This window comes from Pteropus medius, unplaced genomic scaffold (assembly GCF_902729225.1).
Source record: "Pteropus medius unplaced genomic scaffold, Ma_sr-lr_union100, whole genome shotgun sequence".
Taxonomy (NCBI): domain Eukaryota; kingdom Metazoa; phylum Chordata; class Mammalia; order Chiroptera; family Pteropodidae; genus Pteropus; species Pteropus medius.
The window spans coordinates 30,820,256-30,840,480 of record NW_024354502.1 but is presented as its reverse complement, the minus strand read 5'-3'; the positions used below and the strand labels follow the sequence as shown (position 1 = coordinate 30,840,480).

The 20,225-nt window shown below is 37.2% G+C and overlaps 2 protein-coding genes across 2 annotated transcripts in view; one reads left to right on the top strand and one right to left on the bottom strand.

Annotated features, from left to right (window-relative positions):
* Positions 1 to 2,899: 2,899 nt before the first annotated feature.
* On the bottom strand, positions 2,900 to 19,881 carry LOC120595609 (translation initiation factor IF-2). The gene is made up of 4 exons (XM_039853769.1): positions 19,876 to 19,881; positions 17,722 to 18,522; positions 13,228 to 13,545; positions 2,900 to 5,271 (listed from the first exon to the last, which is right to left on the bottom strand). The coding sequence occupies exons 1-3, from the start codon at positions 19,879 to 19,881 to the stop codon at positions 13,354 to 13,356; spliced, it is 999 nt and encodes a 332-aa protein (XP_039709703.1). The 3' UTR covers positions 2,900 to 5,271; positions 13,228 to 13,353.
* KAT6A (lysine acetyltransferase 6A) overlaps positions 17,679 to 20,225 on the top strand; it is a 98,110-nt gene continuing 95,563 nt past the window's right edge. The window contains 1 exon segment of the mRNA XM_039853656.1: positions 17,679 to 17,806. The gene's annotated coding sequence lies outside the window, so the exon portion shown is untranslated.

Below are 20,225 nucleotides of genomic sequence, written 5' to 3'. Positions count from 1 at the left end.
AAGAAAGAAAGAAAGGAAAGAGAAAGAAAGAAAGGAAGAAAGAGAAAATCCAAGAGTAGAGTATGGTATTCTGGAAGCCAAAGAAAGTTAGAAATTGGTTCGCTTGTCAAAAATGCTATTAAGAAGTCAAGCAAGATGAAGATTGAAAAGTATCCAGTGAATCTAGCCACAGGGAGGTCTCAGAGCAATTTGATTTGAGAATTGAAACTAAAGCCAAACTGGGATAAGTTGAGGAACATTCAACTGTGAGAAGCAGTGTAGGGAAGACTTATGTCAACTGTATCAGATTCACTCAGAGAACTTGAAACATACAGATTCCTGGGCTCTTCTTCAAGAGATTATGATTTTGTAGATCTGGGTTGGGATCTAAGAATCTGTATTTTTTTTTTTTAAGTCTCTAGATCACTCTGATGCCCTGGACAAGTTTGGGAACTACTGATAGAATGCAACTAACATAACCTGCATTCAAATTGACCTGGGTTCCAATTCTGATTGTGTCACATTTAAGCTATGTGAGCCAGAACAATATACTTACTGTTCTTTGAGCCCCAGTAACCTCATTCATTAAAAAGGGGAGTTAATAGTCCTACTTCCTGGTATTAATTTGAAGATTGGAGATAATGTATATAAATCATCTGGCACATAGTAAATGTTTAGTAAATGGCAGACAATACTATTTAGCAGTGGATACAATAAATGTGGACCATTCTCTTAATAAATAGCTTGGCTCTGAGGGGCAGGGTCATTAGCTACAGGTATACTAAAGGTCAAAGAGGGAGAGTGTTTTGTTTTGTCTTGATTTTTGTAAGATGGCTGAGATTTGAGGTGAGAGAGGGAGGTGGGGTATGATGAACCCAGATCTCTGAGTTGATGAGAGGAATTATCTCTGAATCATAGCTGGAAGGATTTGCTTCTGAAGGGAGAAGATACTCTTTGGAAAGTAGATAGTTGATATGGGGGCAAGATATTCTTAATAACCTCGATTTTCTCTATGAAGTAGGAGGCAATATCATTTGCTGAAAAAGGTAAAGTTCTTGAAATGAAGCACAGGTTTGGAAACAGTATTTTGAAAATTGAGCAATGGGAGAGATAGATGACAAAAGATACACAAGAAGATTAACAAGAAGTGCCATGGTCTTAGTTTAGATTGGAGATCACTGATTTCTTCTTTGCTTTAGATTTTACTATTGACATTGGCTGATTGTTAATCTGTGCCAGGCATTGCACTACACATTTGGCATGTAATATCTCATTTAATCCTCACTGCAACCCTAAGTGCCATCCATGATCCCCATTTTACAGATGATGAACTGGGACTAGAGAGGTTTAACTAACTTGTCAAAGGTCACTTAGCTAAGTAATTGCAGAGTAGTTTCTCAACTTCAGGATTGTCTATTCCAGAGCTTCTGTTCTTAACAGTGGCACATCATGTATTAATTAGGATTAGGCTCTGGTGCCACATACAATAAAAAATCCAAATAAGCAGATTAAACAAGATACAGGTTTTATTTCTTTTTTATGTAAAGGGAGCTCAGAGGCAGGGAGCTCAGAGGCAGGCAGCCCTGGGCTGGGATGGTGGCTCTGAAATCATTAGATACCCAAGCTCTTTCTGTCTTTTTGATCCACCAACTCTAACAGGTACCTTCCATACTCAAGTTTGCTTCATAGTCCAAAATAGCTCCTAGAGTTCCAATCTTCATGTCTGAATTTCAGAACACAAGAAGGTGCAAGAAGTAAAAAGCTACATGCCAGGGTCTGTCCCCTTTTTTGAAAGCTTTCCTGCAAGTCCAACCCAATAATTTCTGCTTGAATCTCCTTGATAGCCTCCCTAGATTCAAGAAAAACTGGAATATGTCATCTCAAGGGTACATGTGCTATCCAGAATGTAATTGAATTCTGTTACTAAGGAAAAAGGAGAAGCAGATATTAAGTAGGCAACTACCAGTGTTTGTCATATAATGGTTCTCACTTATTCTTGAAAATGTAGGGGAAAAGTTGCTTATTCTCATTTCCTTGTGTACAAACTAGGTAGTTCTTGCTAAGCTTTCCACACTCATTAAGAAGTGAGCATGCTCTCTCAACAGTGGCTTTATAGTAGAGTATTTAAATAATGTCTCGATGTAAAGGCTTAACTATTATATAAGGTAAAGACCTTTCGGACTCAAACTGGCTTAACTAATGAAGACCTTGATTATGTTAGCTGGTGATGTCCAAAGGCAGGGTAGGCTTTGGAGATGTTTTAGCAGAATGACTCCTGGTAAATATTGAGATTAAATGCACTTCTTTTTCATATCCACAAGGAGAGAATGAGTCTGGCTTTCCAGCGTTCTCCCTTAGAACAAGAAAGAAGAGTTTCCCAGAAACCTTTAGTCTAACTTCTCCTCAGGACTCACTGGCTAAAATGGGACAAAATATTCCTTCTTGAATAAAGCATGAAATGGGGTAAGAGCACCTTTGGGCTAAACTGGGCCATAGCTCTTAGGCTGAGTTCAGTTTCCCTAGCCATATTGCTGCTGGGGAGAGGGGAAGTAGATATTAGGGCATCGACCATAATGTTGTCTATCGTTTCCCCGCCCCGCCCCCCCAAAAAAACATATCAGAAGACATTTTCGCATTCTGGTGTTATTATCATGAAATACAATGTATTACTATGTTTTTGACTAATGGTTGAAAATATTGCTTACTGTTTATAGATGAGACCATCTTGGAAATTGTAAAAATTTATTAAATAAAAATGAGAAAATGAAAAGAAATAAGGCAGTAGAGCTATATAAATTCAGAATTTTACCGTTGTATTTAGAAAGAGTTTCATTTTTTTCCCTGTACAAGAATATTGATATTTTTCTAAGAAAATTTTATATGGTTAACTCTTACCCTTCATAGATTAAAACGTTTTTTGAAATCCACGTTTTACTGAATTTTATGAGATAACTTATGGACAGAAAGAACTGTATCTAGAACTGTAAAAATTATTGGGTTTCTGTAGCTTCTACTTTCCACTCTATAGGGATAATCCCCATTCTCTCCACCCTCTCTCTTACTCTTTCTCTGGGAGTGGGAGTGACTTATCTGAATGGTGAGGTGGGGAGAAGGAACTAGGCAGATATATTTAGTCTGGAAATCTATAATTACTAACTGTATTATTCAATCTATTTACATTTATTATTACTGAAATATTTGAATTTACTTCTTTATCTGCAAAAATAAATCAAGTGTTTAAAATCTTGCCATTTTTGCTCATTACTGCTTTTAAGGTATGAATTAAAAAATTTTTCTTATGGTAGTTATGCTTTGAATTTTAAGTTGATTGCCTACCTTTAAAAATCTAAAGATAATTGATATTTTTAACTCTAAATAACCCTTTAGCTTCAATAACCCCCTTCCAGGCTTAGATCGTTATTGTGGTCCAACCAGTTTGTTCTATCTCAGCATTGTCTTAAATTCCACAAATTAAACATTATCATTACTGCTTTATAACAACCGATGTTTGTTTAAAATTACCCACATCTCAGGTCTTCCTTCTAGGATCATTTTTGTTCTTTGTGAAGCATATCCTTTGGAAATTCCTTTAGTGGGAAGTAAATTTATTTTTACTTATCCTTCTTGGAATTTATAGGAATTCTTGAATCTGTGGATTACTGTCTTTTGTTAGTTATGAAAAATCTCAGCCACTTTACTTTGAATATTGCCTCTTCCCCTTTATCTCCTTTGGGAACTGGTAAGACAGGGCATTTTCTCACTTTACTAACACACACCCTAACTAGCCTTTCATAGTCTCTATCTCTTTTTGTTCCCGGGATGCATTCTTTGAAAATTTTCCTGATTTATCTTCTAGTTCCGTATTTAAACTTTGTTGGTTATACTACTTAACTTTTCCGTTTTTTTCCCCCCAATATTTTCTTATGATAATTTTTTAAATAGATGTAAGTTGAAGGATTTTAGACTAAAATCCCATATACCCATCACCTATATTTTACAATGAACATTTTGCTATAATTGCTTTATACATGTCTATCCATCTATCTCTCAATGCATTTATCAATCCAGCTTTGTTATGCATATCAAAGTACATTGCAACATTAGTACACCTACCCCCAATTCTTCCATTTAGTTTTTCTTTTTGATTTTTATATTTTTCATTTCTAGAAGGTCCAATTGTTCCTTTTTCATATCTATTTGGTCATTTAGGATGTTTTCTTGCTTATTACTCATCTTTCTGACAAATTCTTTTATTTCTTATATATCTGACAAATTTACTTTATAGTCTATATCTAAGGTTGTCAGATATAATAATTAAAAATCCAGTACGCCAAGATAAATTTGAATTTCAGATAAAAATCAAATTTTTAGTATAATTATTGCATGGGACATATTTATACTTAAAATTAATTTATTCATTACTTATCTGAAATTCAAATTTAACTGGATGCCCCATATTTTATCTGGCTATTATCTGATAATTCCCATACCGAAGTCTTTCTAGGACTGGTTCATTTGTCTTGCTGAATCTTCCTCATGATTGCTGTGTATTTCTTTGTGTAATTTGTTATTGGGGTTGTGGACTTGCCTTTGTTTAAATTTCTCCATCAGATTTCTCCTAGGACTAGGTTGAGGGTACATTCCTCCAGGGAGTGTGCATTTGATTCTGCCAGGTGTCTGAGTCACTATAGATCTGGTCTGCTAAAATCCTCAACTGATGGTTTTCTGGACCATGCAAAGAATGAAAATTTGGGCCAAGAATCCTCAAGAAAAGCTAGTAGCCACAAAATGTCAAGGGAAGCTTTTTCTTTCTTTTTAAAAACTTCTGCACAAAGACAATTTGGAAACTTTTTGTTGCCATCTGCCTCTTCTAGGTGTGTATTCTCCTAGCTCAGTCTCACCATTGCTGAGTCCCAGCTTTATTTTTTGGGGGGTGTGGAAATCCCCATTCTGCGTAGACCGAATGCCTAGTACCAGGTACCACAGAGCAGAGGCTGTGGGTCATTACACAGCAGCTTTAGGGTATACTTCCTTCCTTCCACAGACTTCTGTCTGGTTTGTTCCTGCCATCAGAAGAATTCCACTTGATTTTTCAGATGCATCTATTTATTTAAATGACTGTAATATTTTCATGGTGCTTTAGATATTTTGTAGACCCTCCAATTAGCCTTATTGCTGGAAACCTGTGGTCTTTATTCATCAAATGATGCTTTGATTTTATAAAGTTAGAGTTGCTTCAGGTGTTGTTAAATATGGAGCTCTAAATCAGGCAGACCTTATTTGATCATCAACCTGTGTAAAACAAAAGAAGCAGAATTTCTTTCAGAATTCTATCCTACCTTAAGAAGATAATCTTCTTCTAGGTATGCCACATAATATAAAACTAAATCAATTAAAGTAGCCACATTAAAAAACAACAACAACAACAACCAAACAATACAACTGAAATGAACAGCTTCACTGGTTCAGTGCGCACACATGTCACATCCCTTTACATAGTAATCTACCTTATTGAAAAGAGAACGGGAGACCTTGATTGGGCCACTATGATCCCCATTTCCATTATTGCAGAGCCCACTCCCTGCCTGGAGTTCTCTAGGTACAGGCTCTTTATTTCATATGCCAACACTCTGCTTTAGTTCCTCAAACTCACCTATAGGACCTGGATGGCTGGGTCAGGAGTGTCCAGCCTACCCCACAAAACAATGCTCCTGGTTACACTGCCACCCTGATAATCTATTCTGGGTTTGAGTTCTGATTCCCTCTCCCTCATAATAAGAAACTGCCTGGGGACGCTTGGGATTTTTTCCTGATGAAGGATTTCAGATAGGCTCAATACTGCTGAAATATTCTATCATTGTACCTCAAGGTGGAAGAAATGTGTGCATGAGGGTCTCAATATCCTGGAGGAATCATGGTCTCATGCAAAATTTCTTTTTCTCTTGGCATCCATCATAGCAAGGAGTATTGGAAGGAGTAGCCTTTGTCAAGTCATTAACAAATGGTCATGCTCTATCCTTATCCCAGGGCAATTAAGTGCCTAATTAAGAAAGTCTACTCAAATGATTTGTTCCACAAAAAAAAAATCTACTCCCAAGGTGAGGTGTCTTATGAGCTATACTAGACATCTAATATGAGCAATAAAAGATATTGAAGCAGATGGAAACTTTTAATTGGTAGCTTGTGCCTTAAAAAAAAAAATGTACAAACTGTTTACCTCACTAGAAAACCTCTACAGAAAGTTTAAATAGTGTCTCCCCATAGATTTATTATTAGTTGCAAGGAGAAAAATACTAATTCTATAGTGGTGAAACCAGATAATAACGTTACCAGGTGACCAAAGTTAACTTTACCAACTAAACATCCATATTAAAAATAAGACATATCTCAAATCAATAATTTAACCTTTCAACTAAAGGCACTGGGAAAAGGAGAAAAAAACTAAATTTAAAATAAGCAGGAGGAAGGAAATAACAGAGACTAGAGTAGAAATAAAAGAAACAGAGGATAGAAAAACAACACAGGAAATCAAACAAACCAAAATTTGTTTCTTAAAAAAGATCAACAAAATTGATAAACCTTTAGCTAGACTAAAGAATGAAAAAGAGAGAAAATTGAAATTACTAAAATCAGGAATGAAAGGGGGGACATCACTCCAACCTTACAGAAAAAAAAAAAAAGGATTAAAAAGGAATACCATGACCAAGTGGGATTTATTCTAGGAATTCCAGATTGGTTTAGGATATGAAAATCAATTAATGTAATATACCAAATTAGTAGAATTTAAGGCAAAAACCATTTGATCATCCCAAAAGATGCAGATAAAGCATTTGGCAAAGTCGAACAACTTTTCATGATAAAAATGATCAACAAAGTAAAAATAAAAAGGAACTTCCTCAACCTGACAAAGGGCATCTGTTTAAAAATAAAGACAGCTATCATACTTAATGTTTACAAACCGAATCTCTTCCCCTCTAAGATCAGAAATAAGACAAGGATGTGATGTCTGCTCTCACCACATGTCTTTAACATTACACTGGAGGTTTTAGCGAGGGCAATTAAACAAGAAAGAAATAAAAGTCACCCAGGATGGAAAAAAAAAAAGTAAAACAGATGACATGATCTTGTATATATCGAAAATCCTAAAAAATTAATTAAAAACTATTAGAGTTAATAAACGAGTTCAGCAAGTTTGCAGGATACAAAATCGATATGCAAAAATCAACTGTATTTTTATACATTTGCAATGAACATTGTAAAAATAAAATTAAGAAAGACAATTCTATTTACAATAGCATCAAAAAGAATAAAATACTTAAGTATAAATTTAACAAAAGAGGTGCAAGATGTATGCTGATAACTGTAAAACTGTTGAAAAAATTTAATAGTTTCTCAAAAAATGAAAAGACATACCCTGTTCATAGATGGAAATACTTCATACTAAGATGACAACAGTCACTAAACTGCTCTACAGATTTAACTCAAACCCTATCAAAATTTCAGCTGGCTTCTTTGCAGAAACTGACAAACTAATCTTAAAATTCACATGGAAGTGGAAAGACCCAGAGGAGCCAAAATCATCTTCATAAAGAAGAACAAGGGTGGAAAACTCATAATTTCAATTTCAAAACTTATTACAAAGCTTCAGTAATCAAGATGGTATGGTACTGGTATATAGGTAGACATATAGGTAGAGATCCATTGAATAGAATGAGAGTCCAGAAATAAATCCTTTATTTTATGGTCAATCGAGTTTGGATGAGGGTGCCAAAACAATTTAATGGAAAATGAATAGCTTTTTCAACAAATGGTATCGGGGAAACTGGATATTAACACGCAAAGAAATAAAACTAGGTCCTTATTTCACACTATACACAAAAAATAACTCAAAATGGATCAAAGACCTAGATGTAAGACCTTATACTATGAAAACTCTTAAAATGAAACATAAGAGTAAATATTCATGTCCTTAGGTTCAGCAATGGTGACTTAGATACAACATCCAAGGCACAATAAAAGAAAAAAATTGAAAATTTGGACGACATGAAAATTAAAAACTTTTGTGCTGCAAATGATATCATTAAGAAAATGAAAAGACTACTTGAAAACTGCTAAAGAAGATCTTAAATGTTGTCACTATGCACCAAAAAAGATAACTGTGTGAGGTGATGGTTGTGTTAGCTAATCTTACTGTGATAATCATTTCACAATATGTACATATATCGAATCATCACATTGCACACCTTAAACTTATAAATGCCATGTCACTTATATCTCAATAAAGCTGCAGAAAAAGAAAGTTAAAAAGAAAACTAACAAAATGGAAGAAAATATTTGCAAATCATTTATCTGATAATTGACTTGTATCTAGAATACATAAAAACTCTTTATAAATCAATAATGTAAAAACAACCCAATTTAAAAATGGGCAAATGATTCAAATAGACATTTCTCCAAAGAAGATATATGAATGGTTCTTAAGCATATGAAAAGGTATGCAACATCGTTACTCTTTAGGGTAATCAAATCCACAATACAATTGTGCTTTATACCCATTAGGATGGCTATAATCAAAAGAAGGACAATAACAAGTTTTGGTGAAGATATGGAGAAACTGCAAGCCTCATAGGTTGCTGGTGGGAATGTAAAATAGTATAGCAACTTTGATAAACAGTTTGGCAGTTCTTCAAAAATTTAAAGAGTAACCATATGACCTAGCAATTCCACTCTTAGGGTATATACCCAAAAGAAATAAAAACATACATCTACATAAAAACTTGTACATAAATGTTCATAGAAGCATTATACAAAATAGCCAAAAAAAAATAGAAACAGCCCAGATGCCCATCAACTGAGATAAATAAAGGGTGGTATATCCATACAATGGAGTATTATTCAGCCATTAAAACAAATAAAGTACTGATTCATACTATACACAAATGAATCTTGAAAATATTGTTACATGAGAAGACAGTCACAAAAGACCACATACTGTATGATTCTATTTATATGAAATGTTGAGAATAGGCAAATCTATAGAGACAGAAAGGAGATTATCGGTAGTAATTGAGGGCTGCTGGTAAGGTGGGGGTGGGCATAGGAGGGAGATGGGGAGTCACAGCTAATGGATATGGTTTTGTTTAGGGGGGTGAAAATGTTCTAAAATTAGATGGTGGTGATAGTTGTACAACTCCGTGGCTGTAGAATAAACCATTGAATTGTATGCTTTAAATAGGTGAATTTTATAGTATGAAATATCTTCAAAAATGTCATTGTCATGCAGGACGAACAAAGGCTGAGAGAATTTACAGTAGAGACTAAAGAGACATGTAATATGTGATCCTGGATTGGATCCTGGACTAGAGGAAAAAAAATGTCTTAAAGAACATATTTGGGACAATTATCGAAATTAGAATATGGATTGTAGATTAAAATATTGTATCGATGTTGTTTCCTGAATTTCAGAATTATACTATGGTTAGGTAAAAAAATATCTTTGTTACAAAGTAAAAATCCTAAAGTAAGAGGCATGATATGTGTCATCTACATTCCCATAGAGAGATGAGAAATCAACATAAAATTAATATATATAAAGAAAAGCAAGGGAATAATTATCACAAAAGTCAGAAGAGAAGGGATGTGATTAGGGAAGGATATAGGAGGGCCTTGCTGGGCAAGAGAAAGAGAGGGAAAATACTGTTCTATTGCTTAGAATGGGAACACAGGATTTATATTATTATTGTCTTTGAAAATGAACAAACCTTTTATGTGTTATACTTTACAGTTAAAAAATCTAAAGTTCTATATCACAGTAAAAAAAACCAAAACAAAAAAAGCAAAAAACCCAAGTCAGAATAGTCTAACCAATCAGATGTTTTGTATGACTTGCTTCTTTCACTTAATATTGGGTTTTTGATGACTTTTCCCTATTAAAGACATCTTGTTAAAGTCTACCTATCAAAGTCTAAGGCCATGCCACCCTGAACAAGTCCAATACTGTCTGATCTCGGAAGCTAAGCAGGGTCAGGCCTGGTTAATATTTGGATGGGAGACCTCCTAGGAAGACCAGGAGCTGTAGGTATAAAAAAATTTAAAAAAATAAGGGTTTATAAACTGACAAGGTCCTTGCAATCTGTGACACCAACCAAGGGTTGCCTCGCCTAAAAAAAAAAAAAATTTGTTTCTATAAAAATAAATGAAATCTGCCTGTTGAATTAAAAAATAGGTATTATTCTGGATAGTGGGTAGAAGATATTTGTTAAATTCTCTAACCTTGTTTTTTTTCCTACAAATTAAAATAGATTAAGTTAAAAAGTGCATACCTGATTCTGCCTAAGAAAACACTTTCTACATTCATGCGTGAGGGTGATTTGTCAGAGTGCCAGGCTGACAGTCATGTTTTTCTGGGGTTTTATACTTGACCACTTTTATGACCATGAGCTACACCATGGATCAGTTACAGTCTTTGTGATCACTGGCTATCTACTTAAACATTGTTTTATATTTTCTCTCTTTAAAGTAGAAAATGGAATTTACCCAGTCATGTAGTTAAGATATGATGTTCTTTCAGAGAAATTACTGATATTAGAAATTACTATGAAAAGAATATCATGTGTCTTAGACTTAAAGATTTAAAGATGCAGGAAAAGAACTTTCCCCTTAGAATGAAAGTACATATGCAGACACCGGTAGATCTGAGGAAGCACAGCATATCTGAGGTGCTGAAGGTAATCGGGAAGGCAGAGAATGGTGAAGGCAAGATAATGGGGTTAGCAGTTAAACTTTGTAAGTCACTGAGAAGTGTGGGCTTTTCGTCCATAGGTGATTGGGAGCCAAAGAAGGTTGCTAAGCAGGGTCGGGCCTGGTTAATATTTGGATGGGAGACAAAAAGTGAAAGCAAACGTGCTGAGTATCCACTCAAGAAGATATATAAAGAACAAAAGAATTAATGTAAAGAAGATAGACAAAAGAAATATTAATGATAAAGATGAAAATTAAGAAAATAATAAAAAGTAAGAGATCAACAAAGCCAGTTATTTCTTTGAAAAGATTATAACACTGATAAACTTCTGCCAATAATGTTCAAGAAAAAGGTGAGATGGTAAAAATAAACAATATTGAGACTAATAAAGAAAATGTAATTACAGATACTAGAGAAATTACATGGATTATAAGAGAATTTCCTGAAACTGAAATGGACAAAATCTTAGAAAAATATTATCCAAACTGATTAAAGAAGATAGAAAACCATAATAATTTACAAGCATTAGGAAATTAATCAGTATATAAACATTTTCCCACAAAGAAAACACTAGGTCTAGAATGCTTTATTGGTGTATTTTCCCGAATGTTTAAAGAACAAATGATTCTGTCTTATAAAATTATCTAGCAAATGAAAAAAGGAACTCTCCTTTCTCATTTTATAAGGCCAACATAAGTTTGATACCAAAACAAGCAAGAAAATTATAGATTTTCAAGACAGGAAAATTATAGATCAGATTCTCTTATGAACATAATCACGCAAATCCTAAACAAATTATCAATGCATGTAATCCTGCTATTCATAAAAAAAGATAATATATCATAACCAAGTTGAGTTTGTCCCAGGAATACAAATTTGATCTAACTTAAAAAAAAAAATCATTGCCTCGCATTACCTTCGGGAGATTAAAAGAAAAAATCAACAGTCATATCATTAGTTGTAGAAAGAGCAGTTAATGAAATTTAAATAACAGTTGGAAGTGTAAAACAAGTCTTAGCAAAGTGGAAACAGAAGGAAAGTTCTTCATCCTCCTAAAAGCATCCTCAAAAGCTACAGTAAATATCCTCAATTCGAAAGCATTCCTTTTGTAAGATTAAAAGACAAAGAGTACAAGTATCACCACACACGATAAAAAAAAAAAAAGAATTGATATATTTATATAAATTAATAATAGGAGCTTCTACTTACCAAAAGTGAAATGACAAGCTAAAAACTAGGGGAACTAATATTCAACATATATAACTGCCACATATCAGTACCTGTAATACATAAAGAACTAAGAAAGATAGAAGGAATGCAATAGAAAAATAGGCAAAAGAACAGAACAAGAACTTTACTGAAAACTCAAATGGCAAATAAACATAGGGAGAAAAAAGATCAATCTCACTAGTAATCAGGGATATACAAATTAGACACAACAATAATAATATTAATAAGAGTTAACATTATGGTGTGCTTACTATATAACGCAAACTATTTTAGTGCTATAACTATAGCAACTTTTCAAATTTTCACAACAATCCTATGTGATAGTATGGCAGGCTTTAGTATTATTAATTGATATGCCCTGCATGAGCATGAGAAAGTGTTAAAGTCAGGCAGTATAACTCCTTCAACTTTGTTCTTTTTCAAACTTGTATGACAATTCTATATCTTTTGTATTTTCTTAAGACTTTTAGAACCTGTCAGTTTCTACAAATGATTCTTGATAGGATTAGGATTGCAACTGCATTACATTGTTTCCCAATCTACGAACAAGGCATATCTTCCCATTTTCTTCGGTCTTCTTCAATTTCTCTCAGCAATATTTAATAGCATTCAATGAAAATATCTTTGTATCACATTTTGTTTATCCATTCATCCATCAGTGGACATTTGGGTTGCTTCTACATCTTGGCTCTTGTCAATATGAACAAGAATATGCAAACATCTCTTCAAGACCCTGCTTTCAATTCTTTGGAATATATACCCAGAAGTAGGATTGCTGAATCATATGGTATTCCTATTTTTAATTTTTTGAGGCACAGCCATACTACTTTATACAGCAGTGACACCATTTTACATTCCCACCAACAATACACAAGGGTTCCAATATCTCCACATACTTATGAACACTTTTTCTTTTCTTTCTTTTTTTATAGTAGACATCCTAATGGGTGTGACATGGTATCTAATTGTGATTTTGATTTTGCAATTCCGTAATGTAGTGATGTTGAGCATCTTTACATGGGCTTATTGGCCATTTGTATATCTCTTTTTGGCAAAAAGTCAATTCAAACTCTGCCCATTTTAAAAATCAGATTGTTTTACACTTGATTTTTGTATATTGATCTTATATCCTGCAACCTTGAGAGAAATTAATTCTAGAAGTTGCTTGTAGATTCTGTAGAATTCCCTAGATAGAAAATCATGTCACCTATGAGTAAAGAGTTTTATTTATTTATTTCCAATTTGAATGCCTCCCCCCCCTTTTTTCCTTGACTTACCGTTCTAGCTGGAATCCAGAGCACAATGTTGAATAGAAGTGGTGACAGTAGACACCTTTGCCTCGATCATGTCTTATAGGGAAAGTATTGGTCTCTTATCATGATCTTGTTAGTTGTAGATTTTTCCTACACATTCATTATCAGTGTGAGAACTTCTCTTTTATTCCTAATTTGCTGAGAGATTTTTATCAGGAATAGATGTTGAATTTTGTCAAATGTTTCTTCTGTATCTCCTGAGATTGTCACTGTCCAGGGTGATCTGGAATACGGGGATGCCCTGGATGGCACAGAGGGGATCCTTGGTTCTTTCCCACCAACCTAGAAGAGAATTACCAAATCAGCGGGAGATTGGAAAAGAAAGGTTTGTTGAAAGTAGGTTTTAAGAACGAAAAGCGTTGGCCACAGCATGGGGGATACAGCCTCATGGGGGATACAGCCTCGGGGAATTTAGAGAACAAAAGGCAAGGGCTGTAACTTAGGGAAAGCAAAGTGTTTTCAGATGGAAAAGAGCCAAGTTAGAGGGGGCAGCAGCAGAGAGAAGGTGAAGTGAAAGATAGGCTAAGATAACACTGCAAGAGTTGGGGGTGGGGAATGGGCTTCACCAGTAACACTGGAAGCACCCTAGAATCCAGGAGCTGTATTTTATATTGCTCTTGACGGGCGGTTATAAGGGGTAGGGCTAGATGATTGGCATAGGTGGTAGGGCTAGATTGATTGACATTCGACTGTCTTTAAGGGTGATTCCCTGGTTCTGCCTTCACTCCCACTCATGTCCATATATCAAGATTATCATATGATTTTTTTCTGTTTTAGTTTGCTAAAAAATAACCAAAAGCCAATGGAAAAATATAGAGAGAGATATAGACCCACAGAAGATCTAGCTATTGTAATGAACAGAGATTTAAAATGGCTTGGATTGATATGTTCAAGACAGTATAGGCAAAGGTGGAGAAAATAAATAAAAAGAGGGAGAATTTCTTCAAATGAATTTTTGCCATATGAAAATTCTAGAATTTAAAAATACAATGACCAATATTAAGAACTCAATAAGTAGATGTAAGAGATTTAAGAGAAGATTTAGATAGATGGGTAGAAAATATACAGACTCATGCACAAAAAGGCCAAAAAGATGATAGTAAATATAGATGGTAAAGATGAGAAATTCTGACATATATAATTGAAATGCTAAAAGGAAAAGAGAAATAAGAAGAGATAGTGACCAAGAATTTTCTAAAACAAAGATATCAAGCTACAAATTCAAGGGACTCCATGAGTGGCACTCGTGAACCCAAATGTGATAAATACAAAGCAAACCACATCTAGACATATCGCAGGAGAACAATTGTAGAAAACTAAAGGAAAAACTACTAAATGAAGCCAGAGGAAAAAAGACTTTAGTTTTCAAAGGAATAACAAAGGAATGATGTAAAAAAACCTTGCCAAACTAGAATGTTATATTCAGCAACAATATGGAAGATCAAATGAAGTTTTTAGGCAAACGAAAATGGAGAGAACTTGTCACCAGCAGACCTACTCTGAACAGAGGAATTATTCAGAAAGAAGGAAAAAATTCCAGTCAGAAGCACAAAAATGTATAGTGCAACAAGGAGCAACATAAATGGTAAATATGTAGGTGTATATAGTGAGTATTGACTGTACAGAACAATAATTATAAAACCTTGTGTAGCTTAAAATATATGCACAATTAAAATTTGTGACAACAAAAAACACAAAGGAGGAAGGGTAGCGGAGGCATAGTGTGTAGTCTAAGGTCTTAGCATTTGGGGGAAAGTAGTATAAGTAATCACTTATACTAGAATGCATTAACTCAAACAGGCATGCTGTAACCTCAAAGATTTCTAAAAGAATGTAAAACTAATAAGCTAATAGAGGAAGTTAATAATATAATTAAAATAGTTTAATTAATTCAAAAGAAGGCAAGAAATAATGGGTATAAAATAAGTGGACAAAAGGAAATAAATAGTAAGATGGCAAGTATAAATCCAAATACAGCAGTAATTATATTAAATGTAAGTGGACTAAAAATTTTTCCTGTTGAAACAAAGAGAGAGCAACCTTCCAATTTTTATATTTAGCTAGACTCTGCATAAAAAAATGTAGTTACCAACAACAACTGAAAAGGCAGGGATTCCTAGTGCAAAATGTGGAAGAGGGAAATAACTTTTAGCCATCAGCCCTGCAGGGCTGAATTCTGAGTCAAGTTTGAAGCATGAAAAGCTCTCCTTTCAGTGTTGTGGATTGTCTTTCAACATGTGAAACAGGAGGGCTTTAATCTGTTTTTGTTGCAGATCTTTTATTTTGAGATCTCCTGAATGTGGCCTTAAATTATGCAAATGTTAAGCAAAGACTCTCTACAGGAAGCTATTTAAAAAGCTAAACTGTGTTTTGTTGTTGCAAATTGTTTTAAATTCTTGCTACTGTGTGCTTGAACTCCAGTTTGGTCTTTTCACAGGAATGGCTGTGGCTAGTTTTCTTCCAAAGTATCCAAAGGCAAACAGTTCATTTCTGTACATATTATTTTTCTTCTGAAGACCACAGACTAGTCTCAAAGAACACATTTTTCCCCCTATTAATATGACTTTACTTGTCCTCTTTGGGAAATAAAAATCTTGCTTTGTTTTTCTAAAAGAGAATTCTCTTCAACTCCCCCCCCCCGTTGTGTTCCATTACAAATAGTTTCCATTTTACCTGAGAGTAAGTCTGATATATCTAGGATGGAAAATATCCTTTCTAATAGGTTGTCTTGTATCCCCAAGTTTCTCTAATTGGATGATGGGGCTTGGAAGTAGGTGATGGAGGGCGATTCAGTTAATCTCACCACTCTGCACTTATGTTATCAGTGCCAGTGCTAGGATATTAAGTCGGCTGGACCATGATCTGAAAATGTTATTATTGAACGTTCTAGACAGTCTAAAGATTAGAGGGGAGAAAAGCTATAGAGAAAGGAAAGTATAGATTGAGTTACAAAGAAGACAGGGCTTGCATTGTAAATTCCATCTCTTTCTTAGTGCCTTAAAAATGTTCATTCACTAGCAACTTTTTTTTTTGTCTGTACTGCTTTCTCCACACCACCGCGGAGATGCAAGGAGGCATCCTAGAGGAGCCTATCTGGTAATGCATTCATACAATGTATAAAGTGCCATACATCAAATGTCAAAGGAGTAGAGCGAATGGTCGAATATTACCGAAGTTCAGAAAAGGAAGTAAACACAGAAGTCAAGGGAGTGAGTGAGAGGGTTGGTCTTTAAAGGTAAAGCTGGGATAAAATGAGGAGGTATTAAGGAAATTAGTTTAAGGTCTAGTGGCAGGAAAACACTTCCACACAAAATTATTAAGCAGTTAATATGTCTTTTCATTTGTCATTTACTGCCTTTCCAGCGAATGCAATGATATGAAACAAGTATGACTCAATCTCTGCCTCAAGGAGTTTAAACTAGATGAGAGACAAGACAAAGAAACATACATGTAGCCAGTAGAGAACAGACAGGCCATGAAAAAGTGCCAGTTCATGGTTCAGCCATAAATTCGGACAAGAGCAATTCTGCATAGGGCATGAGTAGAATACAGGCGTTGGAGTAAGACAGATCTCGGTTCCAAACTCAGATGTGTGCCACAAAATAGCTGTGAGACCTTGTGCAAGTCTTACAACCCTAGTCTATGCTATTTTCTATAAAAATGGCTCTGGTAAGGTCCAACAAGTCTTTCAGTTGTGAGGATGAAATCATTGTGGTGATTTGACAAAGAACTTGACAGGGGTGTCTTAAGTTTCTACCCTTTCCCCCGTCTCATCGCACCTTTTTCCTTCAGTAGGAGATGTTTGGTGTGATACGAGCAGAAGGGAAGGATGAAGGGAGGCAACTTCCTCCCCGCCCTTCACCCCCTCCTTGCCGCCCCAGCTCCCGACCTCAGGTTCCGGGAGTCACTGTGGAAGTGGGCTGAGGGCACAGAAATGGGGAGGGAAGATCTGCTAACTGTAAACACAGACGCCATCAAGAGTTCAGATCCCCTCTGGCCACCGGATTTCCGTGCCACAATGAAGCCACCCCACCCATACGCCTGCTCTCAGTTTCCCAAGCTGTGTAATGGGGATACACCATCTCCTTTTCTCCCGGGTATCCACCTGACCTAACAGCGTCTAAAAGGGGAAAAGGAGCCCCCAGTTGTTGGCCTCCAGCCCCATCAGGTCCTCCTCCCACTTTGGCTTTGGCCTTTTGTACCGGCCCCACGTGACCCGCCCGGCCGGCTCTTCCCTCCTGCCCCGCCCCGCCCTCCGGCCTTTCCCGGCTCCCGGCCCAGCTCTTCCCGCTCCTCAACCGCCCCCCTCCCGCGATCCTTCGCCCTCCCTCTCCCCCTAGCCTCCCTCCTAGGCTGGTTCCTGCTCCCTCCCCAGACGACCCAGTTTCCTCACTGATTCTTCCCCTCCCCCATGACTGTTCCACCGCCTCGCCTCCCCTCCCCCCGGCCAGAGCTCACTGTCTCCAAGATGGCGGCCGTGTCAGTTTGGGGCATCTCCGCTGTCCGGCCCGGGGCCCCGGGGTCCCGGCTCTCTTCGCCCCCGGTAAGTAGCCGAGTGCCCACCCCCGATCGCCCCCGGCTGTCAAGCCCGAGGCTGAGCCGCTCCGGGGCCCGCTCCGCCGCCTCGCGGGGTCGGCGGACCGCTGCAGGCCCCGCCGCGGCCTGCGCCGCCTCCCGCTGCTCTGCGCCAGGCCTCTGGCTGGGGCGCCGCGGCCGCCCCCTCGCGCCCGGCCCGCGCTCGGCTTCCCCCGCCCCGCGGCCCGCGCGCCGCTGGCCCAACGCCCCCGCCGCTCGCTCACCAGACCCAGCCGGGGGAGTTGGCGGGTGGGCGGGCGGCGAGCGGCCCAGGCCGCGGAGCCTCAGGCTGGGCTGTGCCGGCGAACCCGCTCTCCCTCGGGGGCGCGCCCACCTCCCCGGCCCCACCTGCGCCCGGCCGGTCGCCGCCCAGGCCGGGCTCCTCCTGCCCGCGCTCCCGAGTTCTCGCTCCGGCTTCGGCCGGGCGTGCAGAGATCCGAGCGGGGCTGAGGCTGCAAGTGGGGGTGACAGGCTGGCGGGTGTTGTGGTGCGGAGGAGGCAGCACGTGTGGTGTTGTGTCTGTCGGGCTGTCAGCCCGGGCGCCGGGAGGGGAGGCAGCGGGCTGCCTGTCAACCGTCGGCCGGTTTGGACAGGAGCTGCCCGACCTGTCAGGCTCCCCGGGCAGCCTGCGTGCCCCAAATCCTCCTTGGAACCGGCCTTTGTGGAGCTTAGGATTTGGAGGAGCTGGGAATGGAAGATACATTGGTCTTAACTCTTTCACGTGATTTCATTGTTAACTTATTCTTCGGATTCTGTTTCCAACAAATGGGAACGGCGGAGCTATCCGTTGGCAGGCTGCAGGGTTGTGCAGTTTCAAGTTTTTAAAGTTTCTTGCTCTTTAAAAAGAGAGCGCGAAGATGTGTTTGGGGGTGGGGAATGGAGACGGGGAAGGACTGTCGGAAGCAAGTTGTGCTTTCTCTCTAGCAGCTGGTGTACTTTCAGAGAGTTAAAGTTCAAGTCTGTAGGCGCTTTACGTTCGGAAAACTTGGAGACTGGTGAAAATCCCCGGTGGGAGAAACAATGAGTAACTGTCATTCTTTTACTGCGAATTTAATCAATTAGGACGTTCCCAACTTCTTAAAGTCAGGTTGTAGCTTCTTGTTTAGTTTAGCTAAGTTAATGTCTACATAATGAACTTTCGTGGAGTAATAATACTAGGATTTCTATCTCTCGAGACTCTCACCAAAATGAAGCATAGCTCTCTCAGGGGGCTTCTTTTTAGTTAGCAAATTTAAAAATAAATCTTGGCTCAGATTTGAGTGTTTACTGCAGCCTTTTCTTTCCTAGTATCTGTTAGTTTTCCTTTGTATTTTAATGTCACTTTTAAGAATAATTGCTCTGGGAGCCATTTTTCTAGCATTGTTTATGTTGTAAATGCTCAGAATAAGAGCAGAGGTCTAAAAAAACACTTAAGTTATTTTTGGAAGCAAATAACTTACTCAGAATGAGAATTCATTATTTTGGTGATTTAAAAAAAAGATTTGTATCTGCTAGTTTCTTTTGTCTGAAAGAAGACTATTGACTTTGATCTTGGAGAGGCAGTATATTTATGTTTGTGTTTTATTCATTAATGTTAATTCAGGATAGCAATCTTGAATCTGTATGAGATCTCTTTAGATCTGTGAACAGTTCTGTACTGTACATTTGATGTGTAGTGGGTGCGTTTGAACACAGTGATCCTGGGCCTTTCTCATTTCTAGTTTCTCTGTCTGTAGATTGGTTATGAATATTTTGACACCTGTTACTCCCTTTAGGAGAAACTATCTGCATGTAATTTTTAAAATTTGAATGAAATTGGGTTATTTATAACTTCCTTAAACACTTTTAACACTTGACTATTTTCAATGTTTTGTGTCCATTCGGAATATTTAAAGTAATGTACTTAAAATATGAACTTGCTCTGTGTAAATTGTATTTGTTGTTTCTTTAACATATGAAATAGTTAAAAATTCCTCACTGGTTTTCTGCCTACCTCATTGACTGTTTTTGTCCAGTCTGAATGTCTGGAATTTTAAAAAATGAAAGATTCACTCTTACTTTCATTACAGGATTCTTTCTACTAATCCAGATACTTGTTGAAGTACTCAATAGTTTCTTGGGGAAAGATGTCAAGGAAGAGTTTCAATTCATAGACTGGTGAGCAGAGATTATGGAGTACAGAATAACCAGCACCCTCTAGTTAGTTGTAGTCTGAGATCATTCACAGTGCATCTCATTTTGTTTCCTCATTGTGTCCTAATTATTCATCTTTTTTGCCTTTTTTATCCCATTGATTTACAGACATGATTGTTTTGGAATGTTGATAGAAACATGTTAAAACTCCCACAGGTCCTTAAAAAACACTTGCTATTTGCTTTTAAAGACTAGGATGTTTCAGTTAGTGTTTA